At 44.4% G+C, this 20,034-nt stretch overlaps 1 protein-coding gene across 1 annotated transcript in view; it reads right to left on the bottom strand.

The window, feature by feature from the left end:
• Nucleotides 1–20,034, bottom strand: part of lrch4 (leucine-rich repeats and calponin homology (CH) domain containing 4) — a 64,502-nt gene that overhangs the window by 21,177 nt on the left and 23,291 nt on the right. The window contains 4 exon segments of the mRNA XM_064940788.1: nucleotides 727–973; nucleotides 4,008–4,113; nucleotides 5,851–5,980; nucleotides 6,092–6,236. Coding sequence (XP_064796860.1) covers nucleotides 727–973; nucleotides 4,008–4,113; nucleotides 5,851–5,980; nucleotides 6,092–6,236 — 628 coding nt within the window.

The raw sequence follows: 20,034 nt of genomic DNA, 5'->3' as shown, positions 1-20,034 counted from the left end.
GTCTCATGGCTCTCTCCCCTCCCTCTCTCACCAGCTATTAAACCCTGTAGGTCTCATGGCTCTCTCCTCCCTCTCTCACCAGCTATTAAATCCTGTAGGTCTCATGGCTCTCTCCCCTCCCTCTCTCACCAGCTATTAAATCCTGTAGGTCTCATGGCTCTCTCCCCTCCCTCTCTCACCAGCTATTAAACCCTGTAGGTCTCATGGCTCTCTCCCTCCCTCTCTCACCAGCTATTAAACCCTGTAGGTCTCATGGCTCTCTCCCCTCCCTCTCTCACCAGCTATTAAACCCTGTAGGTCTCATGGCTCTCTCTCCTCCCTCTCTCACCAGCTATTAAACCCTGTAGGTCTCAGGGCTCTCTCCCTCCCTCTCTCACCAGCTATTAAACCCTGTAGGTCTCATGGCTCTCTCCCCTCCCTCTCTCACCAGCTATTAAACCCTGTAGGTCTCAGGGCTCTCTCCCTCCCTCTCTCACCAGCTATTAAACCCTGTAGGTCTCATGGCTCTCTCCCCTCCCTCTCTCACCAGCTATTAAACCCTGTAGGTCTCATGGCTCTCTCCCCTCCCTCTCTCACCAGCTATTAAACCCTGTAGGTCTCAGGGCTCTCTCCCCTCCCTCTCTCACCAGCTATTAAACCCTGTAGGTCGCATGGCTCTCTCCCCTCCCTCTCTCACCAGCTATTAAACCCTGTAGGTCTCATGGCTCTCTCTCCTCCCTCTCTCACCAGCTATTAAACCCTGTAGGTCTCAGGGCTCTCTCCAGCTCCTCCTGACTCCTCTTGCAGGCCACAATGTTAAGGAACTTGAAGATGTGGTACTTCCCCTTAGAGCAGATCTGGGCAGGCGGTTGCTGCAGGGGGTTGTTGTCCAAGACTATGGTCTGGAGTTGACGCAGGTGGCGGTAACACACGGGCACGTGGGAGATGTGGTTACAGGAGACATCTAACCGGACCAGGGGTAACTCGGACAACTCTGAGGGGTAGAGAGAGAGAGAGAGGGGGGGGGGTTTAGTACCGAGATGAGATCTAATCATCATGGAAATGTCTGCATCTTGGGAAATAATAAAATGTACTTTTGTCACTATCAAGTCAATGTTTTGATAGCCTTGAGGGGGGAGGGGAGGGGGCTAGGATTTTATTCAATTCAAATAACGGCCTGACTGATCTTTTGTCAAACCGTGTCGACTCAAAAGGAGTTGCTACAGTGGCTGTAACCCGTGTTATGTTGTTTTGAGAAGCTGGAGGTTGGAGAAGAGCTCAGGACAGGATTTGTGTTGTTTTTTTGGGAGGGATGCTATGAGGCCAGAGCTATACTGGTAACGTACAGATCATACAGTCACAGGCAGCTGGCTTGTTTCACTGAGGGATTATCACTACTGTATGGTTTTGTTTGGGTTAAAATGATCTGGTAATGGTACTTGGACCTAAATCTCTGAGGTAGTCTGGTCTGTTTGACAACAGGGTCACAGAAGGCACATCAGGGTTAGTAGGGTGTCAACGTCTGAGTTAGAAACAGTTGGACTTAAGTCTAATGTATACACTATACACACAAGAGTATGTGGACACCCCTTTGAAATGAGTGGATTCGGCTATTTCAGCCCCACCCGTTGCTGACAGGTGTATAAAAATCGAGCACATCGCCATGCAATCTCCATAGACAAACAGTGGCGGTACAATGGCCCGTACTGAAGAGCTCAAGTGACTTTCAACGTGGCCCTGTCTCAGGATGCCACCTTTCCATCAGCTGGTCAATTTTATGCCTTGCTAGAGCTGTAAGTGCTGTTATTGTGAAGTGGAAACGTCTTAGGAGCAACAACGGCTAAACCGCGAAGTGGTAGGCCACACAAGCTCACAGAACAGGACAGCCAAGTGCTGAAGACGTGTAAAACTCGTCAGTCCTCGGTTGCAACACTCACTACCGGGTTCCAAACTGCCTCTGGAAGCAACGTCAGCACAAGAACTGTTCGTCGGAAAATTAATGAAATGGGTTTCTATGGCACTACAGCATACAACGCTATTCTAGACGATTCTGTGCTTCCAACTTTGTGGCAACAGTTTGGAGAAGGCCCTTTCCTGTCTCAGCATGACAATGTCACCGTGCACAAAGCGAGATCGGTTTGGAAGAACTTGACTGGCCTGCACAGAGCCCTGAATTCAACCCCGTCGAACAACAGGCCTAAATCGGCAAACATCAGTGCCCGACTCATGGCTGAAACGAAGCAAGTCCCTGCAGCAATGTTCCAACATCTAGTGGAAAGCCTTCCCAGAAGAGCAGAGGCTGCTATAGCAGCAATGTTCCAACTTCTAGTAGAAAGCCTTCCCAGAAGAGTGGAGGCTGTTGTAGCAGCAATGTTCCAACATCTAGTGGAAAGCCTTCCCAGAAGAGTGGAGGCTGTTATAGCAGCAAAGGGGGGGACCAACTCCATATTAATGCCCATGATTTTGGAATGAGATGTTTGACGAGCAGGTGTCCACATACTTTTGGCCATGTAGTGTATCATGTGCAGTACGCAAACGCAAGAACTACACATAGCTACACAAAATGGCACCACAATCGTTTTTGATATATAGACATCATGTTGATATATACACGTGTACAGTCCCACAATGGGACAAGTAAATAGGATGGCTAATTTTGCAATTTTTGGGTTCCTGCATTGCGCGGTACGGTATAAATGAGGCGTCATATAGGGAAGAACAGATGACAGTCTCATTGGGGCATTACAGACAGGTCCAGGATCTAGTGCCTAGGTCAATAATAAGTACCAAAGTAGCTTAGCGGTATAGAGGGATAAATCTATAGAGGGCAGGGACACGTTGACACACAGAGTCGGGATAACAACCACTTGTGCAGTCGGGGGTAAACTGCAGCCAAATTGTTTTAGAAATAAAAATAAAACAGATGATTATAATTTTGAGATAATATACAAAAATCTTTTGGTAAATATAAATTGGAAAAATAACATTTTAAAGAGTAAATGTATTATTGGTTTCTTTTCATTTTGATAAGAGATGAATGTGTAATGAATTTAAGGTTATTTATGAATGTTAAAATGTACAGATTGTAAAGAGGTAATCCACTAATTCCGATGATTAATAAAGGTTAAAATACTAATATGCGAAGACAATATCTTCGGTGAACACGGTTGGTAGCGACACGCTAAAATTGTTGTGGAGATTTCTTTTGCTGCTCAAGTCAACTAGAAAACCCACAATGCAATGTTCTCCCTCTGGGAAAGCTAGCTAGCTACACACAATAATACTAAAGTCAATATCAGCATGTGAAGTAGCTAGTTAGCGGTAAAAATCGACCCGAAACAAACTGCCCTATCCATTTAGGAATCTCTCAAGAGTTCGACTTTCAGTTCACCTCTGCCCAGAGCGATGCAGAGTACGTTGCTATGACAACAACACCCCACCCCACCCCCCAGACACACAGGGGCACATTGCAAGAAAGCACTTAATCATTTTGTACACTGTTTAAATTGAACACGTCTAAACTAAATTATATATTTTGCCACGACGGTATAAAAAAATAAAATATAATAATAATAATAATAATAATAATAATATAATAATTTTAAACGGATGGATGTGTTCTTCTCAAGTAGGGTCATACCATGTATTGACTGATGCGGTGATCTGGACTGGAGGTGACGGTTTTAAAAGCTTTATTCAAAATGTGTATTACCCCTCATCTCCAGTGACCAGTTCCTTCGGGATTTCCTGATTTCACTGACGGACCACATAGAAGTTAAATCACGGCGGGGAGAATTGTTATTCTACCCACTGATAGACGATCGGGCTTCTCGCCAAACTGATATGAGTTATGATTGTTTTTTATTTCTGGGGGTGGACTATCACTTTAAGATCGTGTCATTAGATTTGGGGTGAGATCGCGAGAATTTTTCGAGAAAAACACAGACCCGCTGAAAAAGTTTGAATACCACTGATATATTAAGGTGTATGTAGGGGTCAAAGGTCAGGTGTGTGTGTGTCTCTCTCACCCTCTGGCAGTGTGGTGAGCTGGTTCCGCCTCAAGTTGAGGTCTCTCAGACACTCCAGCTGACCCAGCTCCACAGGCAAACACTGCAGGCCATTACAACTCACATCCTACAGGACAGAGGAAAACCAATTCATCAAAAGTTACTAACGGCAACCCGGGCCTTGGCTATACCCCAAAAGACTATGCAAGACAGAAGGTCAAGAGAAAGAACGAGAGAGAGAAGGTAAAGAGAGGGAGGGGCAATAGGTCAGAGGGGAGATGCCGTACGTTAGAAATGTGGGTGAGTGGAGGGGCGGGGGGGGGACAGACAGGACTGTGAGCCAGCCAGTGAGGGTAGACAGCGAGAGAGAGGAAGACAGGACTTGTGAGATGAAGAGAGAGACAGACAGGACTGTGAGCCAGCCAGTGAGGGCAAAGAGAGGAAAGATGGACAACAGGACAGAGAGAGAGAGACAGTGACAGATACCTAGAGAAAACAGAGAGACAGTGACAGATACCTAGAGAAAACAGAGAGAGAGAGACAGTGACAGTTACCTAGAGAAAAGAGAGAGAGAGAGACAGTGACAGTTACCTAGAGAAAACAGAGAGAGAGACAGTGACAGTTACCTAGAGAAAACAGAGAGAGAGAGAGAGAGACAGTGACAGTTACCTAGAGAAAACAGAGAGAGAGAGAGAGAGAGAGACAGTGACAGTTACCTAGAGAAAACAGAGAGAGAGAGAGAGACAGTGGGCAACCTGAGGGAAAACAGAGACCTGAGGGACAGTGGGTAACCTGAGGGCAGTGGGCAACCTGAGGGCAGTGGGTAACCTGAGGGCAGTGGGCAACCTGAGGGCAGTGGTCAACCTGAGGGCAGTGGGCAACCTGAGGGCAGTGGGCAACCTGAGGGCAGTGGGCAACCTGAGGGCAGTGGTCAACCTGAGGGCAGTGGGCAACCTGAGGGCAGTGGTCAACCTGAGGGCAGTGGGCAACCTGAGGGCAGTGGTCAACCTGAGGGCAGTGGTCAACCTGAGGGCAGTGGGCAACCTGAGGGCAGTGGGTAACCTGAGGGCAACCTGAGGGCAGTGGGCAACCTGAGGGCAGTGGGCAACCTGAGGGCAGTGGGCAACCTGAGGGCAGTGGTCAACCTGAGGGCAACCTGAGGGTAGTGGGCAACCTGAGGGCAACCTGAGGGCAGTGGGCAACCTGAGGGCAGTGGGTCAGTGGGTAACCTGAGGGCAGTGGGTCAGTGGGCAACCTGAGGGCAGTGGGTCAGTGGGCAACCTGAGGGCAACCTGAGGGCAGTGGGCAACCTGAGGGCAGTGGGCAACCTGAGGGCAGTGGGCAACCTGAGGGCAGTGGGTCAGTGGGTAACCTGAGGGCAACCTGGGTCAGTGGGTAACCTGAGGCAGTGGGTCAGTGGGTAACCTGAGGCAGTGGGTCAGTGGGCAACCTGAGGGCAGTGGGTAACCTGAGGGCAGTGGGCAACCTGAGGGCAACCTGAGGGCAGTGGGCAACCTGAGGGCAACCTGAGGGCAGTGGGTAACCTGAGGGCAGTGGGTCAGTGGGTAACCTGAGGGCAGTGGGTCAGTGGGTAACCTGAGGCAGTGGGTCAGTGGGCAACCTGAGGGCAGTGGGTAACCTGAGGCAGTGGGTAACCTGAGGGCAGTGGGCAACCTGAGGGCAGTGGGTAACCTGAGGCAGTGGGTCAGTGGGTAACCTGAGGGCAGTGGGTAACCTGAGGCAGTGGGTAACCTGAGGGCAACCTGAGGGCAGTGGGTAACCTGAGGGCAGTGGGTCAGTGGGTAACCTGAGGGCAGTGGGTCAGTGGGTAACCCGAGGGCAGCGGGTGTGTATTGCTACGTACCAGCTGTCGGAGGTGAGTGAGGGTATGTATGGAGGAGGGCAGGGCCGACAGCTTGTTGTTGCTGACGATCAGGACTCTCAGGAGGGGGAGCTGACACATCGAGGGGGGCAGGCTGGAGAGGAGGTTACGGCTGCAGGGACACACACACACACACACACACACACACACAGACAGAACAATTATGAACAGCGATACACGGACGCGCAGGCAACTGAAGAAGTGCAAGGGAAAGAGATGTTACCTGAGGTTGAGGTAGGTGAGAGCCTGTAGGTGACAGAGGTCGGGGGTGAGGGAGCGAACACAGTTGTGGTACAAGCTGAGCGTCTCCAAGGAGATGAACTGGCACAGCTCCTCTGGCAGCTCGCACAAACGGTTCTTAGAAAGGTCTGAAACAAGAAGGACCAATCACGGTCAATAACACTGGTATATTCGACAACCAATCACAGTCAATAACACTGGTATATTCGACAACCAATCAGTCAATAACACTGGTATATTCGACAACGGCAACCAATCACAGTCAATAATATTGCCATGAGAAACAAAAAAGGACCAATCACACATCAATGACACTGACAAGAGATGGCTTGTCAGACCAGCACACAGCCACACACACGCAGCAGCAACACACACACACACGCAGCAGCAACACACACACGCAGCAGCAACACACACACACAGCAGCAACACACACGCAGCAGCAACGCACGCAGCAGCACGCCACACACGCAGCAGCAACACACGCAGCAGCAACACACGCAGCAGCAACACACGCAGCAGCAACACACGCAGCAGCAACACACGCAGCAGCAACACACGCAGCAGCAACACACGCACACAGTTCTTGGGCATCGCCAGCAGACAAAGTTTGATATTTTGGATTCTTCATCAGCAATATGAATGCATCTGAACCAGAGTCGGGAGAAACCGAGCCCTTTTCAAAGCATTGGCCAAACATGAATAAGAGAGCTCAGAGACGCAAACTGAGATTCCACTGACAGATCCTGGCAGACAGGACTCCACCAAGGCCGAGTGTCCATTTGAGAGTACAGACACAATCTGGGCTTTTCTGAATATAGGCTGAATAGTCTCCTTCACAGCTGCAGCACCTTGCTGAATGGATGGATGGATGGATGGATGGATGGATGGACGGACGGAAGCCCCGGTCAACTGTCTCTCAACATTCTCCCTCCCTCTATCCTACTCTCATCCAAGTCCTCTCCCTTTTCCTCTCTCCGGCATTTGTGTCTCCTTTTCGCACAGACATGTCTCCCAGTAAAATCCTACTTGAGTAAAATTAGAAAAGTATTAGGTTTTAAATACACTTAAATATCAAAAGTAAAATGTAATTTCTAAAATATATTTCAGTATCAAAACTAAAAATCCTTTCAAATTCCTTAAATTAAGTAAACCAGACAGCACGTGGTCTAGATAAATGTTTATTTGTATGGCTAGCCAGGGGCACACTCCCAACACTCAGACATTTTTTTAATTTATTTTACCTTTATTTAACCAGGCAAGTCAGTTAAGAACAAATTCTTATTTTCAACGACAGCCTGGGAACAGTGGGTTAACTGCCTGTTCAGGGGCAGAATGACAGATTTGTACCTTGTCAGCTCGGGGGTATGAACTCGCAACCTTCCGGTTGATACATGCGTGAGGTCGACCATTTCTCTGTCCTGCTAAGCATTCAAAATGTAATGAGTACCTTTGGGTGTCAGGGGAAAACGTATCGAGTAGAAACCACATTCATTTTCTTTAGGAACGTAGTGAAGTAAAAGTTGTCAAAAATATAAATAGTAAGGTAAAGTACAGACACCCCCCCCCCAAAAAAAAACTATTTAAGTAGTACTTTCAAGTACTTTTAAGTACTTTTACACCACTGATAAAAAGTTTCATTATGCTCACCAAAAATAACAGTTTCACATGCTCAACTAAAATGGACGCCAACATTCCAGCGGAACCCACAATCCTGTGTGTGTGTGTGTGTGTGTGTGTGTGTGTGTGTGTGTGTGTGTGTGTCTTGTGATTCACCCAGTAGCTGACGGCACTAGGGGTAGCCTATATGAGAATGTGTAGTACACTGTGTGTATACAGTAACCAGGAAAGCGTGAACATGTCCATACAATAGCTATGCAAATGAGTGTGAGACCATACAATGGCTATTGGGAGTATCTCCTGCCGAAATACACTACCGTTCAAAAGTTTGGGGTCACTTTTATTTTATTAAAATAACATTTTTTTGTCCATTAAAGTAACATCAAATTGATCAGAAATACAGTGTAGACATTGTTAAAATGTTGTAAATGACTATTGTAGGTGGAAAAACGGCAGATTTTTTATGGAATATCTACATAGGCGTACAGAGGCCTATTATCAGCAACCATCACTCCTGTGTTCCAATGGCACTTAGTGTTAGCTAATCCAAGTTCATCATTTTAATAGTCTAAATAATCATTATAAAACCCTGTTAGCACAGCTGAAAACTGTTGTACTGATTAAAGAAGCAATACAACTGTCCTCCTTTAGACTAGTTGAGTATCTGGAGCATCAGCATTTGTGGGTTCAATTACAGGCCCAAAAATGGCCAGAAACAAAGGACTTTGAGAAATTGCCAAGAAACTGAAGATCTTGTACAAAGCTGTGTACTACTCCCTTCACAGAACAGCACAAACTGGCTCTAACCAGAATAGAAAGAGGAGTGGGAGGCCCCGGTGCACAACTGAGCCAGAGAACAATTAGTGTGTCTAGTTTGAGAAACAGGCGCCTCACAAGTCCTCAACTGGCAGCTTCATTAAGTAGTACCTTCATAACACCAGTCTCAACGTCAACAGGGAAGAGGCAACTCCAGGATGCTGGCCTTCTAGAGTTCCTCTGTCCAGTGTCTGTGTTCTATTGACAATCTTAATCTTTTCTTCTTATTGGCCAGTCTGAGATATGGCTTTTTCTTTGCAGCGCTTGATGGTAAACTTGGACGAGCTAACACAACGTGCCATTGGAACACAGGAGTGATGGTTGCTGATAATGGACCTCTGTACTCTTATGTAGATATTCAATTTTTTTAAATCTGTAGTTTCCAGCTACAATAGTAATTTACAACATTAACAATGTCTACACTGTATTTCTGATCGATTTGATGTTATTTTAAAAATGGACCAAAAAAAAGTGCTTTTCTTTCAAAAACAAGGACATTTCTTAATGACCCCAAACTTTTGAACAGTAGTGCATATACAGCAACGTTAACAGTCAAAAGTTAACACACCTACTCATTCCAGGGTTTTTCTTTATTTTTACAATTGTCTATACTGTGGAATAATAGTTTAGACATCAAAACTACGAAATAACATATGGAATCATGTAGTAACCCACAAACAATTAAAGTGTTAATCTAAATATATGTTATATTTGAGATTCTTCAAAGTAGCCACCCTTTGCCTTGAGAGCTTTGCACACTCATGGCATTCTCTCAACCAGCTTCATGAGGTAACCTGGAATTCATTTCAATTAGCAGGTGTGCCTTCTAAAAAAATAAAAAAAGTTAATTTGTGGAATTTATTTCCTTCTTAATGCGTTTGCCAATCAGTTGTGTTGTGACAAGGTAGGAGTGGAATACAGAAGATGGTCTTTCACCAAATAGGGATACATCAACATTATGTCAAGATCAGCTCAAATAAGCAAAGAGAAACGACATCCCATCATTACTTTAAGACAGGAAGGTCAGTCAATCGGAAAATTTCAAGTACTTTTGAAAGTTTCTTCAAGTGCAGTCGCAAAAACCATCAAGCTCTATGATGAAACTGGCTCTCATAGAACCACCACAGGAAAGGAAGACACAGAGTTACCTCTGCTGCAGAGGATAAGTTCATTAGAGTTACCTGCACCTCAGATTGCAGCCCAAATAAATAATTGAAAGTTCAAGTAACAGACATCAACATCAACTGTTCAGAGAAGACAGCGTGAATCGGGCTTTCATGGTTGAATTGCAGCAAAGAAACCACTACTAAAGGACACCAATAAGAAGAAGAGACTGGCTTGGACCAAGAAACACGAGCAATGGACATTAGACCGGTGGAAATCTGTCCTTTGGTCTGAGGAGTCCAAATTTGAGATATTTGGATCTAACCATCATGTCTTTGTGAGACGCAGAGTAGGTGAATGGATGATCTCTCCACGTGCGGTTCCCACATGAAGCATGGAGGAGGTGGTATTATGGTGCTGTGCTGGTGACACTGTCTGTGATTTATTTAGAATTTATCTAGCATTCTGCAGTAAAACACCATCCCATCTGGTTTGCGCTTAGTGGGATTATCATTTGTTTTTCAACAGGACAATGACCCCAAACACACAAGGTCAATGGATGATCTCTGCATGTGTGGTTCCCACTGTGAAGCATGGAGTAGGTGTAATGGTGTAGGTGTGCTTTCCTGGTGACATAGTCTGCAGTTTATTTAGAATTCAAGGCAAACTTAACCAGCAGGGATACCACAGCATTTGACATTGATACGCAATGCTATTTGGTTTGCGCTTCATGGGAGTATCATTTGGTTTTCAACAGGACAATGACCCAACACACCTCCAGGCTGTGTAAAGGCTATTTGACTAAGAAGGAGAGTGATGGAGTGCTGCATCAGATGACATGGCCTCCACAATCACCCGACCTCAACCCAATTGAGACTGTTTTGGATGAGTTGGAGAGCACAGTGAAGGAAAAGCTGCCAACAAGTGCTCAGCATATGATAACTTCTTCAAGACTGTTGGAAAATCATTCCAGGTGAAGCTGGTTGAGAGAATGCCAAGAGTGTGCAAAAGTGTCAAGGCAAAGGGTGGCTACTTTGAAGAATCTAAAAATCTATTTTGATTTGTTTAACACGTTTCTAGTTACTACATCATTCCATATGTGTTACTTCATAGTTTCTTTCTACAACATAGAAAATAGTGAAAATAAAGAAAAACCCTTGAATGAGTAGGTGTGTCCAAACTTTTTTTGACTGGCACTGTATATACAGTCACTTTGCTGAGAGCGCTCTCTTTCTGTCTCCATTGTCTTACTGCTAGAGTGGGGCTGGGTGAACAATGGAGTGTTGATCCTGTTCACCCCTGAAGAAACCCCTCCTCCCATCTTCTACCCCCCCCCCCCCGTGTCCTCTATTCCCCTCCCCCCGCACTCTCTCCTCTCCCCTTCAAGTCCTATTCCCGTCCGACACTCCGCTCTCACACTCCAGAGCTTTTGTCCTGCTGTTTGTTTTGGCAAGGAAGTGTTTCGGAAAACAAACTCACTCGCAACCCCTATACACTTCTTCTCCCTCCCCACACACACACACACACACACACACACCTTGTCCAAGTCCCACTCGAAGCGGAGGCCTCCCATCTGTAGCTGAGATGTCCCAGCCTTTCCCCAGCCCAATTACGATAACGGACAACGGACACAGCCGCTATCTAACGATCGTAAACATGGGAAAAGCTTCATTTTTTTTGAGGAATGGGATCTGGCTGTGCTGACAGCGGGTATTGAAACGTCCTGCATCCGGTTCGCATTCCAGAGCAGAGCTGGAGAGAGGAGGTGGTCAACTAGCCTAAGGCAACGCAGTAGATATAAGCCCAAGTCAGTTGGAATAACAGGGTTCCATGGAGACCAAAGAGTCGCTAGTCAACAAAATGACCAATAAAAAAATACAAAATAATCTGTCTGTTCAAGCTCGAGGACTTGGCAGATCCACAGTAACGACTTCAGGCAACTTCTGTCCCAACAGTTGTGGCCACACAATATAAACCCAACATAAAATGTTTTAAAAAAGTGAAAAATCTACAAAAATAATAATAAATTGTACTTGTCACATGCGTCAAATACAACAACAGCTGTAGACCTTACTGTGAAACACTTTCACAAACATGTACTTGATGGTTGTTTTCCTTGAGGATGAACACAAACCTCAAAACTCGTCTGAAGGTAGCCCGGTACCAGTTTACATGGAAGTACTTTAGTACCCATAAAAAATATATATTTTAAAATACACACACACACACACACACACACACACACACACACACACACACACACACACACACACACACACACACACAGCATTCTGAAAGAATTCAGACCCAGACGACTTCTTGTTGTTACATCACAGCCGTATTCTGAAAGGGATGAAATAAAACACATTCCTCATCAATCTACACACAAGACCCCACAATGACATCACAAGACCCCACAATGACATCACAAGACCCCACAATGACATCACAAGACCCCACAATGACATCACAAGACCCCACAATGACATCACAATACTCCATAATGACAAAGCGAAAGCAGGATTTTAAAATTGTTTTGCAAAAATATATATATAAATATATTTACATAAGTATTCAGACCCTTTGCTACAAGACTCGAAATTGAGCTCAAGTGCATCCTGTTTCCATTAATCGTCCTCTGAGATGTTTCTACAACTTGGAGTCCACCTGTTGTAAATACAATTGATTGGACATGATTTGGAAAGGCACACACCTGTCTATATAAAAGGTCCCACAGTTGACAGTGCATGTCAGAGCAAAAACCAAGCGAAGGAATTGTCCGTAGCGTTCCGAGACATGATTATGTCGTGGCACAGATCTGTGGAAGGGTACCAAAATATTTCTGCAGAATTGAAGGTCCAAGAACACAGTGGCCTTTATCATTCTTAAACGGAAGAAGTTTGGAACCACTAAGACTCTCCTAGAGCTGGCCGCCTGGCCAAACGGGGAGGAAAGACCTTGGTCAGGGAGGTGACCAAGAACCCAAGCTCCAGAGTTCCTCTGGGGAGATGGGAGAACCTTCTAGGAAGACGACCATCTCTGCAGCACTCCACCAAGCAGGCCTTTATGGTAGAGTGGCCAGACCGAAGCAACTCAGTAAAAAGGCACATGACAGCCCGCTTGGATGACTCTCAGACCATGAGAAACCAGATTCTCTAGTCTGATGAAACCAAGATTGAACTCCTTGGCCTGAATGTCAAGCGTCACATCTAGAAGAAACTTGGCACCATCCCTATGGTGAAGCGTGGTGGTGGAAGCACATGCTGTGGGGATGTTTTTCCAGCAGCAGGGACTGGGAGACTAGTCAGGAACGAGGGAAAGATGAACAGAGCAAAGTACATAGAGATCTTTAATGAAAACTTGCTACACAGCACTCAGGACCTCAGACTGAGGCGAAGGTTCACCTTCCAACAGGATAACAACCCTAAGCACACAGCCAAGACAAGGCAGGAGTGGCTTTGGGACAAGTCTCTGAATGTCCGTGAGTGACCCAGCCAGAGCCCGGACTTGAACCCGTTTGAACATCTCTGGAGACCTGAAGATAGCGGCGCAGCGACGCTCCACATCCATCCTGTCAGAGCCTGAGAGGATCTGCAGAGAAGAAATGGGAGAAACTCCCCAAATACAGGTGTTCCAAGCTTGTAGCGTCATACCCAAGAAGAGTTGAGTCAAGGCTGTAATCGCTGCCAAAACAAAGTACTGAGTAAAGGGTCTGAATACTGATGTAAAAGTGATTTTTTTTAAATAAACTGTTTTCACTGTCATTATGGGGTATTGTGATGTCATTATGGGGTATTGTGATGTCATTATGGGGTATTGTGATGTCATTATGGGGTATTGTGATGTCATTATGGGGTATTGTGATGTCATTATGGGGTATTGTGATGTCATTATGGGGTATTGTGTAAATGTGATATTTCAGTTTTGTGTTTTTAATACATTCAAAAAAAATACGTAAAAACCTGTTTTGATGCTGTTTTGTTCATTTAAATCAATTTTAGAACAAGGTTGTAATGTAGCCAAATGTGGAAAAAGTCAAGGGGTCTGAATAGTTTCTGAATGCGCCGTCCTGAACTTTATCATTTTTAAAGGACAGACGTGTAAAAACAAACTTCCTTTTTTATTAAAATATTTTACTATCTGTTGTTCCGTTAATGAATAATAATATATATTAATTATGGGGTATTGTGGCCCATAAAAACACATTGCATTATATTAATATATATCTTTAAAAAAAAAATGTTTTATAGATACATACTTCGAGGTCTTAAAATTCTTAATCAAATTATCCTTGGAATGGCCTTCTAAAAAAAACTCCATGTTAGCTTAGTAGAAACCCAGCCTTGGGCCCTTAACACACACACACACACACACACACACACACACACACACACACAGGCTAGCATGTAACCAGACCAATCTATAGGCACTTTAAAAAGCTAAGCTCGACCTTGCATGACCCCATACTGTGTAACCATGGTGATGAAGCAGATATTGTGATGACGCAACACCAAGGTCACATATGACTGGCCCTCAAACCCCCTATCAACCTGACAAATGAGCTAGGTTGTCTTAAAAACCTTTTCGCTCGCTCTGAAACAAAACATTCACACAGCAGCACACGTCTAGACCATCCACGATGCTAATTCAATTACACAGCCTTGTTAAAAACAACAGTCCAAGTCTAACCATTATTCTAAACTATTAGTTGACAATGGGTTCAAAATTAGAAAAACTAATTATAGGTGGATGGGTGTAGCAAAAAAACAAGAGGACTAAAATCACTCATGTCTCTAAGAGGCGTTGACCTCCTGACCCCTAGCAGTCAAAACGTGGGTACTGAAAAGGGGAGCAAACCTGGATGAAAATCAGCGTTGGTACTGATATGATGAACACCTAATGCATGAGGTAAGAGGCCTTGTCTGAGTCACCTCCCCACACAAAGACCTCGACCCAGTCTCATATTACACCACTGAGGACAAGTCAGAGAGAGCGAGAGAGAGATGAGGAAGTAACGTAGCCAGTCAAGTCACTGCCCAAAACAACCTCATGTTCAATATGAACAGTATCGGCTTCATTGAAATGACTGGATAATGGAAAAGGATGCAGGCCAGCACATAAATAGAAAGAACAGGACTGTTCTTTATTCATGTGACAATTAGGCTTGGGAGGTACACCGTGAATTAGGAAAGTGCTCAGACCCTTTCACATTTTGTTACGCTACAGCCTTATCCTAAAATGTATTTAATTATTTTCTCTCTTTTTTTCCCCGCTCAAAACACACACAATGCCCCATAATGACGTCACAATGCCCCATAATGACAAAGCAAAAAAAGGTTTAGAACTTTTTGCTAATTTATACATTTACAGAAGTATTCAGACCTTTTGTTATGAGACTCGAAATTGAGCTCAGGTGCATCCTGTTTCCATTGATCATCCTTGAGATGTTTTCTACAACTTGATTGGAGTCCACCTGTGGTAAATTCAATTGATTGGACATGATTTGGAAAGGCACACATCTGTCTATATAAAAGGTCCCACAGTTGACAGTGCGTGTCAGAGTTAAAACCAAGCCATGAGGTCAAAAGAATTGTCCCTAGCGCTCCGAGACAGGATTGTGTCGAGGCACAGATCTGGGGAAAGGAACAAACAAACAAAAATGTCTGCAGCGTTGCAGGTCCCCAAGAACACAGTGGCCTCCATCAGTCTTAAATGGAAGAAGTTTGGAACCACCAAGACTCTTCCTAGACCTGGCCGCCCAGCCAGGAGAGAAGGGCCTTGGTCAGGGAGGTGAACAAGAACCCAATGGTCACTGACAGAGCTCCAGATTTCCTCTGTGGAGATGGCTGTCCTTCTGGAAGGTTCTCCCATCTCTGTAGCACTCCACCAAATCAGGCCTTTATGGTAGAGTGGCCAGATGGAAGCCAGTCCTCAGTAAAAAGCACATGACAGCCCGCTTGGAGTTTGCCAAAAGGCACCTAAAAGACTCCCGGAACACGAGAAACAAGATTTTTCTGGTTCTGATAAAAACCAAAGATAGAACTCTTTGGCCTGAATGCCAAGCGTCACGTCTGAGGTCTCCCATCTGTAGCGTCTTACCCAAGAAGACTTGAGGCTGTAATCACTGCCAAAGGTGCTTCAAAGTACTGAGTAAACTGTCTGAAGACATATGTAAAATGTGATCCGTTTTCAATCATTAATACATTTGCAACATTATCTAAAAAAACAACTGTTTTTGCTTTGTCATTATGGGTGTTAGGTGTAGATTGTGTGTGTGTGTGTGTGTGGGGGGGGGGGGGCAATTTAATAAATTCTGGAATAAGTCTGTATCGTAACAAAGATGAAGAAAAAGTCAAGGGGTCTGAATACTTTCCGAATGTACAGTACACCTTTATACCGGGGGCTATTTGAAGAGCCACAGGAGGGCTTTTCAGTAGTCAATACCGTTGAAACCATTTATTTTAAGTTTAATAAAAGTAGCTACAAATATTGTAATTCGAGTAACAAGAAGAAGTTCAGACATCCATGTACAGTGGGGCAAATAAAGTATTAAGTCAGACACCAATTGTGCAAGTTCTCCCACTTAAAAAAGATGAGAGAGGCCTGTAATTTTCATCATAGGTACACTTCAACTATGACAGACAGAATTAGGAGAAAAAGAAAAAAAAAAATCCAGAAAATCACATTGTAGGATTTTTAATGAATTTATTTGCAAATTATGGTGGAAAATAAGTATTTGGTCACCTACAAACAAGCAAGATTTCTGGCTCTCACAGACCTGTAACTTCTTCTTTAAGAGGCTCCTCTGTCCTCCACTCGTTACCTGTATTAATGGCAACTGTTTGAACTTGTTATCAGTATAAAAGACACCTGTCCACAACCTCAAACAGTCACACTCCAAACTCCACTATGGCCAAGACCAAAGAGCTGTCAAAGGACACCAGAAACAAAATTGTAGACCTGCACCAGGCTGGGAAGACTGAATCTGCAATAGGTAAGCAGCTTGGTTTGAAGAAATCAACTGTGGGAGCAATTATAGTTGAAGTGTACCTATGACGAAAATTACAGGCCTCTCATCTTTTTAAGTGGGAGTACTTGCACAATTGGTGGCTGACTAAATACTTTTTTGCCCCACTGTATATATGTTTATAATGGGTGTTCAGTGATTCAAACTAATTGACCAATGTCGGTTCAATTATATTTTGTTTGTGTTTCTCATGCGCAGTTTCTCTAGAGACAAATCAGATCAAGCCCAAACTGTGCCATGAAGTAGGGAGTTGTTTCCAACATGCCAATATTCTACATAGTTCAGGGCACAACAAAATGTTGATTAACTACAATGACCATAATGCATTGTGCGCCTACTTGTCTGGTCTGTGTGGGGAGAACACGGAGAGAAGACAGGCGATCCAGAGGGATAGAGAGCAGTTTCTTTGCCAGGAATCTCCACTTGAATATACATGATCTAAGTGATTGATAGTTGGCATTCAGCAGTCATAGTAGTATGCCTTATTTACTTTGAAGAACTACTAAAATAGTGTGTTGTCAGACAGCAGCTCTATAGAAATGAGATGACTTGGAGTGAAATAATAAAGTCATCATATAAAACGAATGTAATAAACACAACACTGAAATATTTTATTAAAGTAAATGAATGTGAATAATGGTTAATAAGTGATCAGCAGTAATGTACAATCACTACCATCATGGGACATTTATTACAGTCACCACCATCATGGGACATTTATTAGAGTCACTACCATCATGGGACATTTATTAGAGTCACTACCATCATGGGACATTTATTACAGTCACCACCATCATGGGACATTTATTAGAGTCACTACCATCATGGGACATTTATTAGAGTCACTACCATCATGGGGAATTTTATTACAGTCACTACCATCATGGGACATTTATTAGAGTCACTACCATCATGGGGACTTTTATTACAGTCACTACCATCATGGGGACTTTTATTACAGTCACCACCATCATGGGGACTTTTATTACAGTCACTACCATCATGGGACATTTATTAGAGTCACTACCATCATGGGGAATTTTATTACAGTCACCACCATCATGGGGACTTTTATTACAGTCACCACCATCATGGGGACTTTTATTACAGTCACCACCATCATGGGGACTTTTATTACAGTCACCACCATCATGGGGACTTTTATTACAGTCACCACCATCATGGGACATTTATTAGAGTCACTACCATCATGGGGAATTTTATTACAGTCACTACCATCATGGGACATTTATTAGAGTCACCACCATCATGGGGACTTTTATTACAGTCACCACCATCATGGGGACTTTTATTACAGTCACCACCATCATGGGGACTTTTATTAGAGTCACTACCATCATGGGACATTTATTAGAGTCACTACCATCATGGGGAATTTTATAACAGTCACCACCATCATGGGGACTTTTATTACAGTCACTACCATCATGGGGACTTTTATTACAGTCACCACCATCATGGGGACTTTTATTACAGTCACCACCATCATGGGGACTTTTATTACAGTCACCACCATCATGGGACATTTATTAGAGTCACCACCATCATGGGGAATTTTATTACAGTCACCACCATCATGGGGACTTTTATTACAGTCACCACCATCATGGGGACTTTTATTACAGTCACCACCATCATGGGGACTTTTATTACAGTCACCACCATCATGGGGACTTTTATTACAGTCACCACCATCATGGGGACTTTTATTACAGTCACCACCATCATGGGGACTTTTATTACAGTCACCACCATCATGGGGACTTTTATTACAGTCACCACCATCATGGGGACTTTTATTACAGTCACCACCATCATGGGGACTTTTATTACAGTCACCACCATCATGGGGACTTTTATTACAGTCACCACCATCATGGGGACTTTTATTACAGTCACCACCATCATGGGGACTTTTATTACAGTCACCACCATCATGGGGACTTTTATTACAGTCACCACCATCATCACAGTCACCACCATCATGGGGACTTTTATTACAGTCACCACCATCATGGGGACTTTTATTACAGTCACCACCATCATGGGGACTTTTATTACAGTCACCACCATCATGGGGACTTTTATTACAGTCACCACCATCATGGGGACTTTTATTACAGTCACCACCATCATGGGGACTTTTATTACAGTCACCACCATCATGGGGACTTTTATTACAGTCACCACCATCATGGGGACTTTTATTACAGTCACCACCATCATGGGGACTTTTATTACAGTCACTACCATCATGGGGACTTTTATTACAGTCACTACCATCATGGGGACTTTTATTACAGTCACTACCATCATGGGGACTTTTATTACAGTCACTACCATCATGGGGACTTTTATTACAGTCACTACCATCATGGGGACTTTTATTACAGTCACTACCATCATGGGGACTTTTATTACAGTCACTACCATCATGGGGACTTTTATTACAGTCACTACCATCATGGGGACTTTTATTCATTGTTGTATTCTGCGATGTTACAGCATTCAACCAATTTAAAATGGTTCAAAGTAGAAAAAAAATCCCCCCCCGAAAACCGTGATTTTTTTATTTTTATAACTGAAACCAAATCGACCTGAAGAAATAACTAGTGCTTGTTTCTCGGTCTCTGTGCATCAGTGTCGGATTGAAGTAGGTGTGGGTGAGAAGATGTGATGGTGTGTGAGTGTGTGATGGTGTGTGTGGGTGTGTGTGATGGTGTGTGTGTGTGTGAGTGATGGTGTGTGTGTGGGTGAGTGATGGTGTGTGTGGGGGTGAGTGATGGTGTGTGTGGGGGTGAGTGATGGTGTGTGGGGGTGAGTGATGGTGTGTGGGGGTGAGTGATGGTGTGTGTGGGTGAGTGATGGTGTGTGTGGGTGAGTGATGGTGTGTGTGGGTGAGTGATGGTGTGTGTGGGTGAGTGATGGTGTGTGTGGGTGAGTGATGGTGTGTGTGTGTGTGTGATGGTGAGTGTGTGTGTGTGTGATGGTGTGTGTGGGTGAGTGATGGTGTGTGTGTGAGAGTGATGGTGTGTGTGTGAGTGAGTGGTGGTGTGTGTGATGGTGGGTGTGATGGTGTGTGTGAGGGTGTGTGTGTGAGTGATGGTGTGAGTGATGGTGTGTGTGATGGTGTGTGTGTGATGGTGTGATGGTGTGTGTTGGTGTGTGTGATGGTGTGTGTGTGATGGTGTGTGTGATGGTGTGTGTGATGGTGTGTGTGATGGTGTGTGTGTGATGGTGTGTGTGTGATGGTGTGTGTGTGATGTGTGATGTGTGTGTGTGATGGTGTGTGTGTGATGGTGTGTGTGTGATGGTGTGTGTGTGATGGTGTGTGTGTG

The sequence above is a fragment of the Oncorhynchus masou genome, chromosome 27 (genome assembly GCF_036934945.1).
Source record: "Oncorhynchus masou masou isolate Uvic2021 chromosome 27, UVic_Omas_1.1, whole genome shotgun sequence".
Classification (NCBI taxonomy): Eukaryota; Metazoa; Chordata; class Actinopteri; order Salmoniformes; family Salmonidae; genus Oncorhynchus; species Oncorhynchus masou.
Note: the sequence above shows the minus strand (reverse complement) of the source record. Positions and strands in the feature narration are given on the sequence as shown.